The 21,020-nt window shown below is 40.6% G+C and overlaps 1 protein-coding gene and 1 long non-coding RNA gene across 3 annotated transcripts in view; one reads left to right on the top strand and one right to left on the bottom strand.

The window, feature by feature from the left end:
* SPARCL1 (SPARC like 1) overlaps positions 1-21,020 on the top strand; it is a 63,070-nt gene that overhangs the window by 34,584 nt on the left and 7,466 nt on the right. For both annotated transcript variants that reach the window (XM_015138767.3, XM_078001997.1), the window contains 7 exons: positions 2,184-2,248; positions 6,984-7,130; positions 7,510-8,517; positions 10,400-10,472; positions 11,216-11,334; positions 11,687-11,807; positions 19,532-19,668. In XM_015138767.3, the coding sequence (XP_014994253.1) occupies positions 2,195-2,248; positions 6,984-7,130; positions 7,510-8,517; positions 10,400-10,472; positions 11,216-11,334; positions 11,687-11,807; positions 19,532-19,668 (1,659 nt within the window). In that variant the 5' untranslated portion in view covers positions 2,184-2,194. The remainder of the gene's footprint in view (positions 1-2,183; positions 2,249-6,983; positions 7,131-7,509; positions 8,518-10,399; positions 10,473-11,215; positions 11,335-11,686; positions 11,808-19,531; positions 19,669-21,020) is intronic.
* The window catches only part of LOC144340807 (uncharacterized), a 54,400-nt gene that overhangs the window by 31,020 nt on the left and 2,360 nt on the right, over positions 1-21,020 (bottom strand). The window lies entirely within an intron of this gene.

Genomic DNA, 21,020 nt, shown 5'->3' with positions numbered 1-21,020 from the left:
TGCAGTACCTTAAAAATTCTGTCTCCTGTGTATATTTCTCAAGAAACTTATGGAATATGTGCTTCATCAAAATGAGAGAGAAAACTAAGAAAGAAAAATACATGGGACCTAGGCAGAAAGAAATCAAACAGAAGAAAAAAGACAAAGGGGATTACCAAGGTGTGGTGACTCCAAGTATGAACCCCAGGAGAAAAGCCGCACAGCAGCCTGGAATACACCAGTCCAAAGGAAGCAAGAAATCTGAGACTCTGGGAGTGCGACTTCCAAGGGGGGACATGAACACGAGGGATTTCCTTAAGGGGCTGTTAATGTTGCTATGTTGTTGTTATTGTTGTTACCATATTAAGAGGAAATTTTTAATTTTGTTGGAAAATTCAGGAAGAATAAGTGACGGGTGCACAGAAAAGTATGTAAAAAGCTTTAAAAGGAAGGCAATTTCTAAATCAAAACAAAACCAAAATATTGTTCAAGAAAAGAAACGTCAGTGTGGTTCAACACATGAAACTACTACTTGGTTCAGCTGTGAAGAACATTTACACTGTCATGAATGTTAAATAAAAATTTAAATAAGAATTGTGATAAAATTATTTTAGGAAGAGAAGTGTGTGCGTGTGTGTGTTGTGCGCGCGTGCGTGCATGTGTGTGAAGTGATAGTTGTTGCAATATTAAATCCCTAGAGTAATATTTAATATATTTTAAAATATCCGTTTAAGCATATTGTGTAGAAATATTGGGATAAGTAGCAGAAGAAACTGCTTAGTTTCTTTATAAACCTCAAAGTCTTATTTTAAACTGTGAATGTGTTTATGATTGCAAAAAATAATTTAAAGGAGTCATCTAGTATGTCTGGGAGATCCACAAAACCTCTATTAAATACTAAAAACTGTAGCCCTAATCCCAGTTAGAGATCAGACCACCAGACTCAGGGATACCCTGCAAAAAACTGTAGGCTGCCCACTACTTTCAAGAACCACAATAATATAACTGGTGTGTGGGAAAAGCCTTAGACCCAGAGTTCATCTGGAGATGACTTACTTAACCTCTCTGAGCCTCACTTGTCTCATTTCTAAACTTAAAGAGTTCATTTGGAACTAACTAAATTCAAATGAAAGGCAAATAACAAAAGTGAGAGATCTAGCACAAACGCCAGCATCCCTTACAGAGGGTGGTCTCAACGCAGATGCAGCCAACTGTTGTCATCAAGGCCTGTTGTTGCTAAGAGGTTAGATGGTTCAAGAGAAACTGGAAATTTAGATTTTGACATGAAACCTCTGGAATTTAAAATACTGGTTTAGGCTGGGCGCGGTGGCTCAAGCCTGTAATCCCAGCACTTTGGGAGGCCGAGACGGGCGGATCATGAGGTCAGGAGATGGAGACCATCCTGGCTAACATGGTGAAACCCTCTCTCTACTAAAAAAAATACAAAAAACTAGCCGGGCGAGGTGGCGGGCGCCTGTAGTCCCAGCTACTCGGGAGGCTGAGGCAGGAGAATGGCGTAAACCCGGGAGGCGGAGCTTGCAGTGAGCTGAGATCCGGCCACTGCACTCCAGCCTGGGCGACAGAGCCAGACTCCGTCTCAAAAATAACATAACATAACATAACATAACATAAAATGAAATAAAATACTGGTTTAAAATGCACAGTGCCTACCAAACCAAACCTATCTGAAGGCCACCCCCAACTCACAGATTGCCAGTAGAGACCTCTGTATTAGATGAACATAAATGCCCTCTAGGTCTATGACTCTGTGGCAGTGCAGTGTTGTATGACTAAAAATCTTCACTGAATGAATGTGTTTCTTTACCACTAAACAGGCGGCGTGTTTTTACTCAAACTTGACATACCACGTTACTTCATTTCGTGATTTTTTTTTCATTATAAATACTCACAAATCTTAAGACCTGAGATCTGCACAGCGTCTTTACTCAAAGAAGTACAGTCACAAACAGAGAGATGTTCTGCCAAACATGGCCTGACCAAAAAATCAGGGAGTGATTTTCACAGGTACACAACTGAGTAAGAACTGCTATCAATCTGTCTTTTCAGACATATTAATCCACAAAGATAGAAATCACTTTTATATGCCAAGGACAATATCAAGCTCAGTATTTGCTAAGATTAGCTTTCAGTTTTTCATGAGGAAACTTTTCCCTACCACTGATAATTATCTTGTTGGTTCACAGATCTGGAAAGCATGAAGACTGGGCTTTTTTTCCTGTGTATCTTGGGAACTGCAGCTGCAATCCCGGTAAATTTCCTTTCTTCTGTTATTACATCTCTTTCTCCTAATATTTAATTTAGAAATCCTCCATTTAAAAGAAAATGTTATTATATAATGGTTTGAAATTCTCTTTTTTATTTTAATTATATTCCTTGTTGCCCAAGTAATAAACAAGTAATTGGAAAACTCAAGGTACTTAAAAAAATTTTTTTTGAACTATCAGGTTCTACAAGACACAATAAATATGCAGCAGAAAGCGTGGGCTATCTGTTTATTAGCCATAGAATATGCCCAAATACCCAAGACAGGAAGAAATAAATTCTCCCAGGGAAGTTCATCACATTGTTATTATAAACCTAAGACTTTAGACCGGGCGCAGTGGCTCACGCCTGTAATCCCAGCACTTTAGAAGACCAAGGTGAGCGGATCACCTGAGGTTAGGAGTTCAAGACCAGCCTGGCCAACATGGCAAAACCCTGTCTCTACTAAAAATAATACAAAAATTAGCCGGGTGTGGTGGTGGGCACCTGTAATCACAGCTACTCGGGAGGCTGAGGCAAGAAGAATCAATTGAACCCAGGAGGTGGAGGTTGCAGTGAGCTAAGATCACTCCACTGCACTCCAGCCTGGGCAACAGAGCGAGACGCCGTCAAAAAAAAAAAAATTAAGGTGCATATCCACAGTCTCCAGCAGCATTTTCTTCAAGATCAAATAGATGCTGGCTGAGAAAAATTTTGAGAGTCTATAATGAAAACAGGAACCAATGGGTTAGGCAGGAAACGATACAGTAATCATAAACAAGCTCCTAACTCATCCTTGGGAGGCTGTCCAAGCAAGTATGCTGAAAGTAGGCAGGACTAGAATATTCTCTTCTTCGTGGTCAGATATACTGGCCCCATTTGCACAGCAATAAAGCAGCTGAACACACATCAGATCATTTGAAACCGCATCAGTGGACTCAAAACAAACTGAAAGTTAAAAAACAAATGAAACCATGGCACGGATGACCACCGGAGACGTTCCGCAAATGATCCATGGAATCCTGCATTAAACCAAAGGATTGTGCCATTTTTTTTCTTTTTCACCAAATGGAGGAATCAGCCTCTTTTAAAAAGACAAAGCAATTTCTCAATTGTCCCTTTCCTCCCTTCCTCTCTAGGTGTAAAATTCTGTCCTGGCTTTTTGGATAAGTTGTTAGCTAGCTCCTGGTTGACAAATGTGTCACCAAAAACAAACTCCCTGGCATCCAGACCAAGCTGTTCTTGGAAGACAGAGTTTATGACCGCTATCAGGAATCATGCTTAAGCAGTGTGGAGCTACTCCAGCTGAAATTATACATTACACCCTGAAATTACAAAATCGGGACAAATTAATGTTCAACACTGAAAGGAGTTCCCACAAAACCATTATTTTCTCCTGAAAATGTGCTTTGTCCTTGCAGCTGTTGCTATTATGTAAATATACATAAAAAAGTGTCTTTGGGCCACGCACTGTGCCTCCTACCTGTAATCCCAGCACTTTGGGAGGTCAAGGCCAGAGGATCACTTGAGCCCAGGAGTTCAAGACCAACCTGGGTAACATAGTGAGGCCTTGTCTCTACAAAAAAGAAAAAAAAAAATTGGCCAGGTGCCATGGCATGTGCCTGTAGTCCCAGCTACTTGGGAGGCACAGGAGGGAGGATCCCTCGAGCCAGGGGAGTCGAGGCTGCAGTGAGCCAAGATCGCACAACAGCACTCCAGCCTGGGTGACAGAGCAAGACTCTGTCTCAAAAAACAAAAAAAGTTTGAACCAAATGTTTGAATGACACACTTGTATTTAGACACATTCCAGATGTTTCCTTTCTGGGACAATTTGATATCATGTAAACCTAGCCAAACACTAGAAAGCTAAGTATCTTCTCATAGAACTGACCTATTAAAAATTTGTATCATTTTCCCTGCCTGCCTGAATTCTCCAGATGTAAATGGATTGGGGTAGTTAGGAGATTCCAAATAGATTTCCAGAGGGCACGTTAAATAAATAGAAATATGCTCATAATGATAAAACGTAATTTCAATTGCAGAATATTTCTGAAAGTAAAAGAGTTGCCATTTTTTGTGTGCATTTCTTCCTGCTTGGGCAGTAGGTGGATGGAGGGGCAGAGAGAGTGGCCAGTTCTCCACTAATAAGCCTAAAATCTCCCCCATCCATTGCCTTCTATGATGCTCCCTGTTGGCAGCTTAACCAAAGTGGCCACCATTCTTTTTCCTTTTCCCCCTTCTTTACGGCCTCTTTATAAACTTTTTCAAATTAATTACCCATCTTAGGTGAAAAGGAGATACGAAGCAAAAGAGCAAACCAAACCTAAAGGAATCCTGTACTTTGGCCAGAAGCCGTGGCTCTTCTCTGTAATCCCAGCACTTTGGGAGGCCGAGGTGGGCAGATCACTTGAGGCCAGGAGTTCAAGACCAGTCTGGCCAACATGGTGAAACCCTGTCTCTACTAAAAAAAATTAATAAATAAACACAAAAATTAGCATGGCATGGTAGCAGGCACCTGCAATCCCAGCTACTCAGGAGGCTGAGGCATGAGAATCGCTTAAACCCAGCAGGTGGAGGTTACAGTGAGCCGAGATCACGCCACTGTACTTCAGCCTGGGCAACAGAGCAAGACTCTGTCTCAAAAAACAAATTAAAAATTAAAAAATAAATCCTGTATTCTATGGCTTTCTTTATATTACACAGTCAGCACTATAGGACCTGCTAATGGAATAAAAAGTTAATCCAAATAGAATCCCAGTTTCATACTTACACCTGGGTATGCCATCTGAGTGTCCCGAGTATCTCTCTAATAAAGATCCACAGTGAATATCTGCCTCAGATACTGGGCAGTTTATATTACTACCACGGTGTGAGGTTAGTGCTAGCGATAGTAGTTTTCAGTTGGGCAACTCCTTAAAATTTATAAAATATTTTTTATACATAACCTTATTTTGATATTTCTGCTCACTTGATATTTCTTGCCACCTTGAGAGATGGCAGGGTAGAAATTAATGACTTTGACCGGGCGTGGTGGTTCATGCCTGTAATCTCAGCACTTTGGGAGGCCAAGACAGGAAGATTGCTTGAGTTCAGAAGTTCGAGGCCAGCCTGGGCAACATAGTGAAACTCATCTCTACAAAAAATACAAAAATCACCCAGGCATGGTGGTGCCTGTAGTCCCAGCTACTGGGGAGGCTGAAGTGGAAGGATGGCTTCAGCCTGGGAGGCGGAGGTTGCAGTGAGCCTAGACTGCACCACTGAACTCCACCCTGGGCAAGAGGCTGGAGTTAATTAATTAATAAGTTAATGTGATTAATTTTATTAATATTTTTAAATTAATAAAAAATATTAACGACCTGTCAAACCACAGATAGAAAGTAAATAGCAGAGGCAAGACTTGAATGGAGGACTCTTACCTCCAAGTTCAGTTGTTCAACTGCCCCATCATGCATCACTGCCCAGCTCTTTATCTAAGTCTCCAATCTTGCTAGAAATAGGACCATCCCTCCAATAGAAATTAATAGTCCAGACATGCCCTTTTCTACTAGGCTTAGTGCCCTGTCTCACACAGTCTTTGAATTATTTCTAAATTTTTTTCTTTTTTTTTGAGATGGAGTTTCCCTCTTGTTGCCCAGGCTGGAGTGCAATGGCATGATCTCAGTTCACTGCAACCTCCGCCTCCAGGGTTCAAGCGATTCTCCTGCCTCAGCCTCCTGAGTAGCTGCGATTACAGGCACCCACCACCATGCCCAGCTAATTTTTTGTATTTTTAATAGAGACGGGATTTCACCATGTTGTCCAGGCTGGTTATGAACTCCTGCCCTTGACCTCAAGTGATTCGCCCACCTCAGCCTCCCAAAGACCTGGGATTACAGGCGTGAGCTACCGCAACCAGCCCTTAAATTGTTTTTTATTAAGATTTCCTGATCAATGTTAAGGCCAATGGTGTTAAGAAATCAAACAAATATTGATTAAAAGTTTATAAATTTTTCGGCTAATTATTAGTGAGTACTTAAATTAGGAAAATGTACAATACTATATCCTATGGTTAACTTTATTTGACTTCAAATTTCCGCTAAACAACACTTTCCAAAATTGTAAAGTATAAATGCTTTGCAAAAGTTTAAAAAACACAGAAAATAATTTCAAAACTCAAAGTTACCATTATTGAAATGCATTTTGCTTTATTTTCACCTAGTCTCTGCATAAATAACTTTTTTCTTTTTTTTTTTTTTTTTTTTTTTGAGACGGAGTCTCTCTCTGTCGCCCAGGCTGGAGTGCAGTGGCCGGATCTCAGCTCACTGCAAGCTCTGCCTCCCGGGTTTATGCGTTCTCCTGCCTCAGCCTCCCGAGTAGCTGGGACTACAGGCGCCCACCACCTCGCCTGGCTAGTTTTTTGTATTTTTTTTTTAGTAGAGACGGGGTTTCACCGTGTTAGCCAAGATGGTCTCGATCTCCTGACCTCGTGATCCGCCCGTCTCGGCCTCCCAAAGTGCTGGGATTACAGGCTTGAGCCACCGCGCCCAGCCTGCTTTTTCTTAAACACAATTGAGATTCTGCTTCCACTTAACATTCTGTTCTAGGTATTTGCTTATATCCTCAAAAACTCTAGAGAATATTTTTAAATTGTTGGTATGAATGAAGTATATTGCTACTAATAATGATGACAACAAGAGTAACTAGCAAATTTTTAAATTAGCATCCAGACATGAATAACGAAAACCAGTTTTTAATTTTTTCAGACAAATGCAAGATTATTATCTGATCATGCCAAACCAACTGCTGAAATGGTAGCACCCGACAACACTGCAATCCCCAATTTAAGGGCTGAAGATGCAGAAAATGAAAAAGAAACAGCAGTATCCCCAGAAGACCATTCCCACCGTAAGGTAAAAGTAACATCATTTATATTCATATAATTTTTTAATTCTCTAAAGGTCTTAGTTTCAAAGCATGGTAAAAGAGATTATGTCATTTATGTCTCAGTTTAATTTTTTTAAAACATGATCACCTCAACTGCCTCCAATCACTAGAAGAATCATGAGGATTAATGAGTTTTACTACTTGGGCTGAGCTGCTGTATACTTGTTTCATTTTATAAAATCTAAATTCAGTTTAAACCTGTGGCTGCAGAGTGTGAGGAATATTATAAACATGTTTACATGATAGTGTGTGAAGAAAAAAAATAATGAATATTAAACACTACCTTAGGCATAAATATGGTTATATTATCATTTGTTTGAAGAATGAACTTTTTTTTCTTTTAAGGCTGAAAAATCATCAGTACTAAAGTCAAAAGAGGAAAGCCATGAACAGTCAGCAGAACAGGGCAAGAGTTCTAGCCAAGAGCTGGGACTGAAGGACCAAGAGGACAGAGATGGTGACTTCAGTGTGAATTTGGAGTATGCACCAACTGAAGGTATATTGGACATAAAAGAAGATATGAGTGAGCCTCAGGAGAAAAAACCCTCAGAGAACACTGACTTTTTGGCTCCTGGTGTTAGTTCCTTCATAGATTCTAACCAACAAGAAAGTATCACAAAGAGAGAGGAAAACCAAGAACAACCTAGAAATTATTCACATCATCAGTTGAACAAGAGCAGTAAACATAGCCAAGACCTAAGGGATCAAGGAAACCAAGAGCAGGATCCAAATATTTCCAATGGAGAAGAGGAAGAAGAGAAAGAGCCAGGTGAAGTTGGTACCCACAATGATAACCAAGAAGGAAAGACAGAATTGCCCAGGGAGGATGCTAACAGCAAGCGGGAGGAAGACAATACCCAATCTGATGACATTTTGGAAGAGTCTGATCAACCAACTCAAGTAAGCAAGATGCAGGAGGATGAATTTGAGCAGGATAACCAAGAACAAGAAGATGATAACTCCAATGCAGAAACAGAAGAGGAAAATGCATCAAACATCAATAAGCACATTCAAGAAACTGAATGGCCGAGTCAAGAGGGTAAAACTGGCCTGGAAGCTATCAGCAACCACAAAGAGATAGATGAAAAGACTGTTTCTGAGGCTTTGCTCATGGAACCTACTGACGATGGTACCACTATGCCCAGAAATCATGGAGCTGATGATGATGGCGGTGATGATGGCGATGATGGCCCCAGACACAGTGCAGGTGATGACTACTTCATCCCAAGCCAGGCCTTTCTGGAGGCCGAGAGAGCTCAATCCATTGCCTATCACCTCAAAATTGAGGAGCAAAGGGAAAAAGCACATGAAAATGAAAATATAGATACCAGTGAGCCTGGAGAGCACCAAGAGGTAAGATTATTTTAAATGGTCCTTGTTCAATAAAGCCAGCATTATCAATAAACAGTCATGACCTTTCTCTGTGCTCTCACAGTGTCCTATATGGACGTCTACTAGTACATTACTAAAATATATTACAATTCTTTCTTTTTAGGTCCATTTCTATCATTAGGCTGAGAATGCCTGTATTTGGGTTCCCATAGAAGCAGATCTTGGATTCGAGTGTTGTTTATTTAAGAAGCACAGGGAACAAAGATAGAGTAACACAAGAAGGAAAGGAAGCTGATAAAAGGAACATCATTCAAGCCATGTAAAGACACTTTCTCAGAATTATTCCATTTGGTGACTGAAGGAGCTAGGGCACTTCTTGTGGCTGAGGATTGCTAGGGGCGTATTAATTTCCCAGTATGTCCAGTCTGTCCCTTGAGTGAGTCAGGTCAATTTCCATGATTTTTCAGGCACAGAAATGCAGATATTGGCCATTGAAAGTCCCTGGAACTAGCCGAAATGATAAATTATGACAGATCTGAAGGATGGGAGACACTGAGAGCTGCTGCTCTAATGCCTTGAAAGCAGATGCCATATTGTTTTCGAGTTGAATCACCAGTGTCCAACAAAATGCCTCTGACATAACAAAAGAGCCAACAATATTTGTTGAATTAGTTATAAAGATTAAGGCCCTACTTTATTAAGCAAACACATACCAAAATGATAATCTGGAAACTACAGCAGGATCGGGGCAGAGAGGAAGCATATTTGGAGCTTTCATTCAAAATCCTGGCAGCCACCCACCAGCAGGACTTGGCACAGATTTTGGTGCACAAAGTCAATGGTAACCTCAATTACTGAGAACTCTGCTGCCACTCTAACGTAGGAGTTTTCTTACACCTTAAAAGCCTGGTAAGAAAGCTTTACCAACAAATTCAGAGAGATTTCCAATGTAACTCTGGCTTAACTAAAAAAATCACAAGATAATACTATATTTCTAGTGTTTTCCCAAATCCAAAGAGGAGACTCCAAGTCTTATTGAGTAATCCCCAGAGATACCGCACTACATCTTGCTGATAAAGATAGAAATGGGTCCTGTTCTCCAAGGGTTCCTGTCTACCTCTACAGTTGTGACTGATTTCCTTTCTTTTTTCTTTTTTATTTTATTTTTTTTGAGACGGAGTCTCACTCCTTCACCCAGGCGGGAGTGCAGTGGTGCAATCTCGGCTCACTGCAACTTCTGCTTCCCAGGTTCAAGCAATTATCCTGTCTCAGCCACCCAAGTAGGTGGAACTATAGGCGCCTGCCACCATGCCCAGCTAATTTTTGTATTTTTAGTAGAGATGGAGTTTCACCTTGTTGGTCAGGCTAGTCACAAACTCCTGACCTCAGGTGATCCACCCACCTCAGCTTCCCAAAGTGCTGGGATTATAGGCTCCATTTCTTTCCTTTTTTTCTGTTTTGTTTTGTTTTTAGAGACGAAGTCTTGCTCTGTCTCCTAGGCTGGAGTGCAGTGGTGCAATCACAGCTTCCTGCAGCCTCAATCTCCTGGGCTCTAGTAGTCCTCCCACCTTAGCCTCCTGAATAACTGGGACCACAGGCACGCACCATCACGCCCAGCTAGTTTTTTTTTTTCTTTTTTTTTTTTTTTTTTTGGTAGAGATGGAGTTTCCCTATGTTGCTAGGCTGGTCTTAAACTCCTGGCCTTGAAGTGATCCTTCCACTCTGGCCTCCCAAAGTGCGGATTACACACATGAGCCACCGCACCCAGCCTGGTTTCCCTTTCTGAGATTTGAAATGATTTGAGCATGAAAAATACTCTGTGAAAGTATGCACAGTGGGAATATAAATTAAGTAATGGCTGTCCTCTTAGTAGATTTTAACTTTTGCTCTTGTTATTCTAAAGGCCAAGAAAGCAGAGAACTCATCAAATGATGAGGAAACGTCAAGTGAAGGCAACATGAGGGTGCATGGTGTGGGTGAGTATGCACCAAGCAAGCTGTTTGTGACTATATCAAGGAAGAAATGGAATCTGCCACTTTGGGCTTGTCCCTCCATCCTTTGTGACTACTGCACAGAATTTTTTCTCTCCCCAACCCTCCCTAAGGAAATGCTCCCATAAATTGTTGACATTTTCTTGTACATACTTCATATACAACTATGGGTAAATGTGTTTACAAACTGGAAGCCCTGTTTAGATATTAGTGAAAAGGCTAGAGTTCTTCTTCCTTAAATCCCTTTGCTTCTGAAAAGAATTAATTCTACCTTATTTATTCTCAAATCTGTCACTTGCTTGTGAATTTATATCCCATACATGATAAAGGACCTAATTCCTCCCCCTATCACAAACATTTTGAATTTCAGCCTTATTTCACTTCTGACCAGTTTGCACAACATTGCACTAAGAACTTCGGACTATGACCATCTCAGGCATAGAAGAGCTGTCTGTTCTTTGCACATCTCCAACCCAAACTGCTGCAAAAGGAAATCTAGATTATTATGTAAAGTAGTCTGTAAAATTATCATGTAAAATAGAAGGTTCCATCTGGAAATTAACACATCAATTAAAGAGGATTCCAATGTCTTCTCACTTCCAAATTTGCAAATTTCAAGGACTTCAAAATTTCCCCCTCGTTAGTGAAAATGAAACTAGTTGAGTAAATTTGTATTTACATACTCAATTTAACTTTGTCCATGTTTCCTGTCTAATCTTTTCTATTAGATTCTTGCATGAGCTTCCAGTGTAAAAGAGGCCACATCTGTAAGGTAGACCAACAGGGAAAACCTCACTGTGTCTGCCAGGATCCAGTGACTTGTCCTCCAACAAAACTCCTTGACCAAGTAAGTATTCTGCAAAATAGTCTTTAAGTGGCTCCAAGAGGTTAGTGACTGAAATAAAAATATTTGCAATTGAAATATTTGCTTAAAAAAGGTACATAGGTTATCATCTAATATTTGGAACATCTGCAGTTTTCATTCTACTGAGCTTACCTAGAGCTAAATTGTCATCACCGTTGGTACAGTTTAGTTGATTTTTTTGATGCCAAATGGAACAATTACGATTTTAATAGTCTCACCTACCTGACCACATCTTTGACACAGCACTGTTAACAGCATATGAGCTTTAAGGAGCAGAGTGTCTCCCAGTGAGCATTTGGCTCTATCAGCTTTTACTCCTGCTTATCTTCCATAGGTTTGTGGCACTGACAATCAGACCTATGCCAGTTCCTGTCATCTATTCGCTACTAAATGCAGACTGGAGGGGACCAAAAAGGGGCATCAACTCCAGCTGGATTATTTTGGAGCCTGCAAATGTAAGATTATGACCCTCCTGTCAACCACAATCTCTGAGAGGGTTTGGGGTGAATCTGGACATGCCTGAATTATCTATATGCAAACAGGGAAAAGCTAATGTAGTTCTGAACACAAAAATCATCAACTGGGGAAACTTAAAAAATAAGAACTCTCTGGCCTTAACCATAGGAGATTCTGATTTAACTGAACTAGGTTGGAACCCTGACATTTTTTTTTTTATCATTATTATTTGTTTTTAAAGTAACCTAGACAATTCTAATGTGCAGCCAGGGCTCAGAATCACTATGATAATGTTATCCGCTTAATCATAGAGTTGAATCACTGGAATTTTGCTACATTATTTGCCCTCTTCCCAATTTAAGTTAAGCCTTTGCCAAGAAGTTTTCCGACAACACATTCTTCCAAAAGTTTTTTAAGGCTGTCTTCCTTCCCCAGGATGCTCTCAATTGTGTTTGGCTCCCCTTACCACTAAGTGATTCTCCACATTAGCAATGCTCACTAATATTTCTGGGTCTCCTCCCCTTCCAGACACAGGAGAGGATGAAATATGTCAGCCTCCTGGACGTTAGGTATGACCACATATCTTGCTTTGTCCAATGAAATGTGAAAAAAAAAATCATCTGTGTGAGTTCTGGGCAGAAGCATTGACGAGCTGGGGTATGGCTCTCCATCCTCTGCTCCTTTGCCACCACAAACTCTCTTTGAGATAGTGGCCTCAAAAAATGGCAACGTCATTGGTGGCTGGCAAGATGGCCAAATAGGGACTGCTCTGGTCTGCAGCTTCCAGTGAGATCAACACAGGAGGGCAATTTCTGCATTTCCAACTGAGGTACCCGGCTCATTGGGACTGGTTAGACAGTGGGTGCAGCTCACGGAGGAGGAGCCAAAGCAGGGTGGGGTGTTGCCTCACCCAGGAAGTGCAAGGGGTCGGGGAACTCCCTCCCCTAGCCAAGGGAAGATGTGAGGGACTGTGCTGTGAAGGACGGTGCATTCTGGCCAAGATACTACGCTTTTCCCACAGTCTTCGCAATCCACAGACCAGGAGATTCCCTAGGGTGCCAACACCACCAGGACGCTGGGTTTCAAACACAACACTCGGCCACCGTTTGGGCAGACACCGAGCTAGCTGCAGGAGTTTTTTTTTTTTTTTTTTTTTTTTTGCATACCCCAGTGGCACCTGGAATGCCAGCAAGACAGAACTGTTCACTTCCCTGGAAATGTGACTGAAGCCAGGGCACCAAATGGTCTAGCTCAGTGGATCCTACCCCCATGGAGCCCAGCAAGCTAAGATTCACTGGCTTGAAATTCTCGCTCCTAGCACAGCATTCTGAAATAGACCTGGGATGCTTGAGTTTGGTTGAGGGAGGGGCATCTGCCATTACTGAGGCTTGAGTTGGCGGTTTTCCCCTCACAGTGTAAACAAAGCCACTAGGAAGTTCGGACTGGGTGGAGCCCACCGCAGCACCGTAAAGCCACTGTAGCTAGACCGCCTCTCTAGATTCTTCCTGTCTGGGAAGGGCATCTCTGAAAGTAAAGCAGCAGCTCCAGTCAGGGGCTTATGGATAAAGTTCCCATCTCCTTGGGACAGAGCGCCTGGGGGAAGGGGTGGCTGTGGGCGCAGCTTCAGCACACTTAAACATTCCTGCTTGCCCACTCTGAAGAGAGCAGCAGATCTCCCAGCACAGCACTTGAGCTTTGCTAAGGGACAGACTGCCTCCTCAGGTGGGTCCCTGACCACCGTGCCTCCTGACTGGGAGAAACCTCCAAGCAGGGGTCAACAGACATCTCATACAGGAGCACTCCAGCTGGCATCTGGCAGGTACCCCTCTGGGACGAAACTTCCAGAGGAAGGAACAGGCAGCAATGTTTGCTGTTCTGCAGCCTCTGCTGGTGATATCCAGGCAAACAAGGTCTAGAATGGACCTTGAGTGAACTCCAGTAGACCTGCAGCAGAGGGGCCTGTTAGAAGGAAAACTAATGAACAGAAAAGAATAGCATCAACCTCAACAAAAAAGATATCTACACAAATACCCCATCTGAAAGTCACTAACATCAAAGACCAAAGGCAGAAAATCCACGAAGATGAGGAAAAACCAGCACAAAAACCCTGCAAATTCCAAAAATGGGAATGCCTCTTCTCCTCCAAAGGATCACAACTCCTTGCCAGCATGGGAACAAAACTGGATGGAGAATTAGTTTGAGGAATTGACAGAAGTAGACTTCAGAACGTGGGTAATAACAAACTCTTCTGAGCTAAAGGAGCATGTTATAACCCAATGCAAGGAAGCTAAGAACCTTGAAAAAAGTTTAGAGGAATTGCTAACTAGAATAACTAATTTAGAGAATAACATAAATGGCCTGATGGAGCTGGAAAATACAGCACGAGAACTTTGTGAAGCATACACAAGTATCAATAGCCAAATCAATTAAGCAGAAGAAAGGATATCAGAAATTGAAGATCAACTTAATGAAATAAAGCATGAAGACAAGATTAGAGAAAAAAGAATGAAAAGGAACGAACAAAGCCTCCAAGAAATATGGGACTATGGGAAAAGACCAAACCTACATTTGATTGGTGTACCTGAAAGTAATGAGAAGAATGGAACCAAGTTGGAAAACACTCTTCAGGATATTATCCAGGAGAACTTCCCCAACCTAGCAAGACAGACCAACATTGAAATTCAGGAAATACAGAGAACACCACAAAGATAATCCTCAAGAAGAGCAACTCCAAGACACATAATCGTCAGATTCACCAAGGTTGAAATGAAGGAAAAAATGTTAAGGGCAGCTAGACAGAAAGGTCAGAATACCCACAAAGGGAAGCCCATCAGACTAACAGTGGAACTCTCTGCAGAAACCCTACAAGCAAGAAGAGAGTGGGGGCCAATATTCAACATGCTTAAAGAATTTTAAACCTAGAATTTCATAACCAGTCAAACTAAGCTTCATAAGTGAAGGAGAAATAAAATCCTTTACAGATAAGCAAATGCTGAGAGATTTTTTCACCACCAGGCCTGCTTTACAACAGCTCCTGAAGGAACCACTGAATATGAAGAGGGAAAACCAGTACCAGCCACTGCAAAAACATACCAAATTGTAAAGACCATTGACACTATGAAGAAATTGCATCAACTAACCGGCAAAATAACCAGCTAGCATCATAATGACAGGATCAAATTCACACATAACAATATTAATTTTAAACGTAAACAGGCTAAATGCCCCAATTAAAAGACACAGACTGGCAAATTGGATAAAGAGTCAAAAGTGCTGTATTAAGGAGACCCAGCTCATGTGCAAAGACACACATTGGCTCAAAGTAAAAGGATGGAGGACTATTTACCAAGAATTGGAAAGCAAAAAAAAAAAAAAAAAAAAAAAGCAGGAGTTGTAATCCTAGCTTCTGATAGAACAGGCTTTAAACTAACAAAGACCAAAAAAGACAAAGAAGGGCATTATATAATGGTAAAGGGATCAATGCAACAAGAAGAGCTAACTATCCTAAATATATATGCACCCAATATAGGAGCACCCAGATACACAAAGCAAGTTCTTAGAGACCTTAGACTCCCACACAATAATAGTGGGAGACTTTAATACTCCACTGTAAAATATTAGACAGATCAACAAGACAGAAATTAACAAGTATATTCAGGACTTGAACTTAGCTCTGGACTAAGCGGACCTAATACACATCTACAGAACTCTCCACCCCAAATCAACAGAATATACATTCTTCTCAGCACCACATTGTACTTATTCTAAAATTAACCAAATAATTGAAAGTAAAAACTCCTCAGCAAATGCAAAAGAGTAGAAATCATAACAGTCTCTCAGACCACACTGCAATCAAATTAGAACTCAGGATTAAGAAACTCACTCAAAACCGCACAACTACATGTTAACTGAACAACCTGCTCCTGAATGACTACTGGGTAAATAACCAAATTAAGGCAGAAATAAGGAAGTTCCTTGAAACCAATGAGAATGAAGACACAATGTGCCAGAATCTCTGGGACACAGCTAAAGCAGCGTTTAGAGGGAAATTTATACCACTAAATGCCCATAGGAGAAAGCAGGAAAGATCTAAAATTGACACCCTAGCATCACAATTAAAACAACTAGAGAAGCAAGAGCAAACAAATTCAAAAGCTAGCAGAAGACAAGAAATAACAATGATCAGAGCATAACTGAAGGAGATAGAGACACGAAAAACCCTTCAAAAAATCAATGAATCTAGGAGCTGGTTTTTTGAAAAGATTAACAAAATGGATAGACTGCTAGCCAGACTAATACAGAAGAAAAGAGAGAAGAATCAAATAGATACAATAAAAAATGATAAAGGGGATATCACCACTGATCCCACAGAAATACAAACTACCATCAGAAAATACTATAAACACCTCCACACAAATAAACTAGAAAATCTAGAAGAAATAGATAAATTACTGGACACATATACCCTCCCAAGACTAAACCAGGAAGAAGTTGAATCCCTGAATAGACCAATGACAAGTTCTGAAATTGAGGCAGTAATTAATAGTCTACCAATCAAAAAAAGCCAAGGGTCAGAAAGATTCACAGCTGAATTCTACCAGAGGTACAAAGAGGAGCTGGTACCGTTCCTTCTGAAACTATTCCAAACAATAGAAAAACAGGGAATCCTCCCTATTTCATTTTATGAGGCCAGCATCATCCTGATACCAAAACCTGACAGTGACACAGTGAAAAAAAGAAAATTTCAGGCCAATATCCCTGATGAACATCGATGCGAAAATCCTCAATAAAATATTGATAAACCAAATCCAGGAGCACATAAAAAAGCTTATCTACCACAATCAAGTCACCTTCATCCCTGGGATGCAAGGATGGTTCAACATATGCAAATCAATAAATGTAACCCATCACATAAACAGAACTAATGACAAAAACCACACAATTATCTCAATAGATGCAGAAAAGGTCTTCAACAACATTCAACACCCCTTCATGCTAAAAACTCTCAATAAACTAGGTATTGATGGAACATATCTCAAAATAATAACAGCTATTTATGACAAACCCATAGCCAATATCATACTGAATGGGCAGAAGCTGGAAGCATTCCCTTTAAAAACCAGCACAAGACAAGGATGCCCTCTCTCACCACTCCTATTCAACATAGTATTGGAAGTTTTGGCCAGGGCAGTGAGGCAAGAGAAAGAAATCAAGGGTATTCAAATAGGAAGAGAGGAAGTTGAATTATCTCTGTTTGCAGATGACATAATCGTATATTTAGAAAACCCCATCATCTCAGGCCAAAATCTCCTCAAGCTGATAAGCAACTTCAGCAAAGTCTCAGGATACAAAATCAATGTGCAAAAATCACAAGCATTCCTATATACCAGTAATAGACAAGCAGAGAGCCAAGTCATAAGTGAACGCCCATTCACAATTGCTACAAAGAGAATAAAATACCTAGGAATACAACTTACAATGGATGTGAAGGACCTCTTCAAGGAGAACTACAAAGCACTGCTGAAGGAAATAAGAGAGGACACAAACAAATGGAAAAATATCCATGAGCATGGATAGGAAGAATCAATATCATGAAAATGGTTCTACTGACCAAAGTAATTTATAGATTCAATCCTATCCCCATCAAGCTATCACTGACTTTCTTCACAGAATTAGAAAAAACTACTTTAAAGTTCATATGGAACCAAAAAAGAGCCCATATATCCAAGACAATCCTAAGCAAAAAGAACAAAGCTGGAGGCATCACACTACCTAACTTAAAACTATACTACAAGGCTACAGTAACCAAAACAGCATGGTAATGGTATCAAAACAGATATATAGACCAATGGAACAGAACAAAGGCCGCAGAAATAATGCCACACATCTACAAACATCTGATATTTGACAAACCTGACAAAAACAAGCAATGGGGAAAGGATTCCCTATTTAATAAATGGTGTTGGGAAAACTGGCTAGCCATATGCAGAAAACTGAAACTGGGCCCCTTACATACACTTCATACAAAAATTAACTCAAGATGGATTAAAGACTTAAACATAAGACCCAAAACCATAAAAACCCTAGAACAAAACTTAGGCAATACCATTCAGGACATAGGCGTGGGCAAAGACTTCATGATTAAAATACCAAAAGCAATGACAACAAAAGCCAAAATTGACTAATGGGATCTAACTAAACTAAAGAGCTTCTGCACAGCAAAAGAAACTATCATCAGAGTAAACAGGCAACCTACAGAATGGGAGAAAATTTTTGCAATCTTCCATCTAACTAAGGGCTTATATCCAGAATCTACAAGGAACTAATATAAATTTACAAGAAAAAAACAACCACATCAAAAAGTGGGTGAAGGATATGAACAGACACTTCTCAAAAGAAGACATTTATGTGGCCAACAAACATATGAAAAAAAGTTCATCATCAGTGGTCATTAGAGAAATGCAAATCAAAACCACAATGAGATACCATCTCACTCCAGTTAGAATGGCAACCATTAAAAAGTCAGGAAACAACAGATACTGGAGAGGATGTGGAGAAATAGGAACACTTTTATACTGTTGGTGGGAGTAAATTAGTTCAACCATTGTGGAAGACAGTGTGGCAATTCCTCAAGGATCTAGAACTAGAAATACCATTTGATACAGCAATCCCATTACTGGGTATATACCCAAAGGATTATAAATCATTCTACTATAAAGACGCATTCACACATATGTTTATTACAGCACTGTTCACAATAGCAAAGACTTGAAAGCAACCCAAATGCCCATCAATGATAGACTGGATAAAGAAAATGTGACACATATACACCATGGAATACTATGCAGCCATAAAAAAGGATGAGTTCATGTCCTTTGCAGGGACATGCATGAAGCTGGAAACCATCATTCTCAGCAAACTAGCACAGGAACAGAAAACCAAACACCACATGTTCTCACTCATAAGTAGGAGCTGAACCATGAGAACACAAGGACACAGGGAGGGGAACATCATACACCAGGGCCTGTCAGGGGAGGGGCTGGGGGACTAGGGGAGGGATAGCATTAGGAGAAATACCTAATGTAGATGATGGGTTGACAGGTACAGCAAACCACCATGGCACGTGTATACTTATGTAACAAACCTGCACATTCTGCACATGTATCTCATAACTTAAAGTATAATTAAAAAAAAAAAAAAATGGCAGTCATCCTGAGCTCTGGGGAGACTGCAATGAGCAGAGAGCCCTCCTGCCAACTTGCATTGGACTTGTAGCAGTATTGCAAAATTGACTTTTGTTTCTTTAAGTCACTGAGATTTAGCATTATTTCTTACCATAGTATCAGCTAATATCTACCTTTTCCTCTATTCAATAGCACTTGTGCCCTCCACCTACAAATTTCAACTCTGATTCTACAGCGGTGGTTCTGGGGCCTAGCTGCACATCCAAATAGATTTTGGAGTTTTAAAAACATCCTGATGCCCAAACTTCACACCAGACCAGTCACATCAGAGTTTACTTGATTGGAAGCTGGCATTTGGTATGTTTTATAAAACCCCAGGCAATTCTGTTGTGCTGCTGCCAGGGCTAAGGACCACTGTCATAATAATGGGGCCCTGAGAAAGCTCTGTCAGTTGCCAGAAGTTAAGCTTCCTATTATGAGGATTTGCCATAGTACACGAATAAGCCCAAAGATTACAGTACATTTTCTGCTTGTAACAGCTATTCCTACTTGTACGGACTTTGAAGTGACTCAGTTTCCTCTACGGATGAGAGACTGGCTCAAGAATATCCTCATGCAGCTTTATGAAGCCAACTCTGAACACGCTGGCTATCTAAATGAGAAGCAGAGAAATAAAGTAAGTTATCCACAGATTAGCTTCTTCAATGTCTGTCTACAGGGCATGAGGAAGAAAGACATGGTGGGGGGCTACCTACCTCTGCATACTGGCAAAAGCCCACTATGCTTTTCCATGCCTGGTTAGCCCATGTGGCTTAACAGAATAATAGATGTCACCATTCATGCCGCAAGGTTTCGGACACCACCAAACCGCCCCATTCTTCCCCATGGTCAGTGGCCTGAATTAGGGCTCTTCAATTCATACCTAGAGCAAGCTCTGGTTGAGCACAGTTAAGATAAATTTAGCATTGATATAGTCAGTGAAACATATTATTTAAATCTAAGCATTTGTTTTGCTCTCATAGGCCAGCATAGATGTATGATATAAAGTAATCCATTACTCAAAATATCAGTAATATATTAAGATTAAAAAGCATTGATTCCAGAAGCTTCCAGAGAAAATTCATTCATGAGATAGTTACCGAGTGCATCCTGGGTGCCAGAAATTAACCTAAACACTGGAGATACAGCAATGAAAAGAAAATCTCTGCCTTCATGAGTTTACATTCTGGGTGAAGAGACAGATTCTAAATAAATAAGTGTGTGTGTGTGTGTGTGTGTGTGTGTGTGTGTGTGTGTGTGTATGTAATGTATGTATATGCATATATTTATATATGTATAATTTGTATATATACATGTATACGCATATACGCATGTGTATATATGCGTATATGCGTATACATGTATATATGCTTATATGTGTGTATATGCATATATGTGTATATATACATATGCACATATATGCAATTGTATGTAGTAAAATGAGCATTTATGCAAATATAACCAAATCAGCAAATATATGTATAAGTATGTCAGTTGGGATTAAACATGGTGCAAAAATAAATAAAACAGGAAGGAGGGTGTGCATTAACTGTGTCAGATGCTGTTTATAGGTTGTGAGTTGAGGACTGAGAATTGGCCAGAGATTTAGCATGTCAAGGTCATAGTTGACCTTGATAGGAGCTGTTCCTGGGGTGGGAGCATGTTTCAGGAAGGAAGCTCCAGTGGAGAGAGTTCAACAGAGACTAGGAGGAAGGATGTGGATGCAGCAAGTATACACAATCCTTTCAAGGAGTTTTGCTATAAAGAGATAAAGAGAAATGGGGTGGCAGCTGGAGGGGGAAGTGAGTTCAAGAGTCCCCCCTAGCAGTGGGAGATGGTAGAGGATGTTTGTATGCTTCTGGAAATAACCCAGTCAAGAAGGAAATATTAGTGGGGAGCAGAGAATGCACACAACTGCCAGGGGGCATTCTTCAATACGTGTCCCAGCCAGATGAGAGGGGCTGGACTTAGATTAGGAGCACAGGAAGG

The sequence above is a fragment of the Macaca mulatta genome, chromosome 5 (assembly GCF_049350105.2).
Source record: "Macaca mulatta isolate MMU2019108-1 chromosome 5, T2T-MMU8v2.0, whole genome shotgun sequence".
NCBI classification, from domain to species: Eukaryota; Metazoa; Chordata; class Mammalia; order Primates; family Cercopithecidae; genus Macaca; species Macaca mulatta.
Note: the sequence above shows the minus strand (reverse complement) of the source record. Positions and strands in the feature narration are given on the sequence as shown.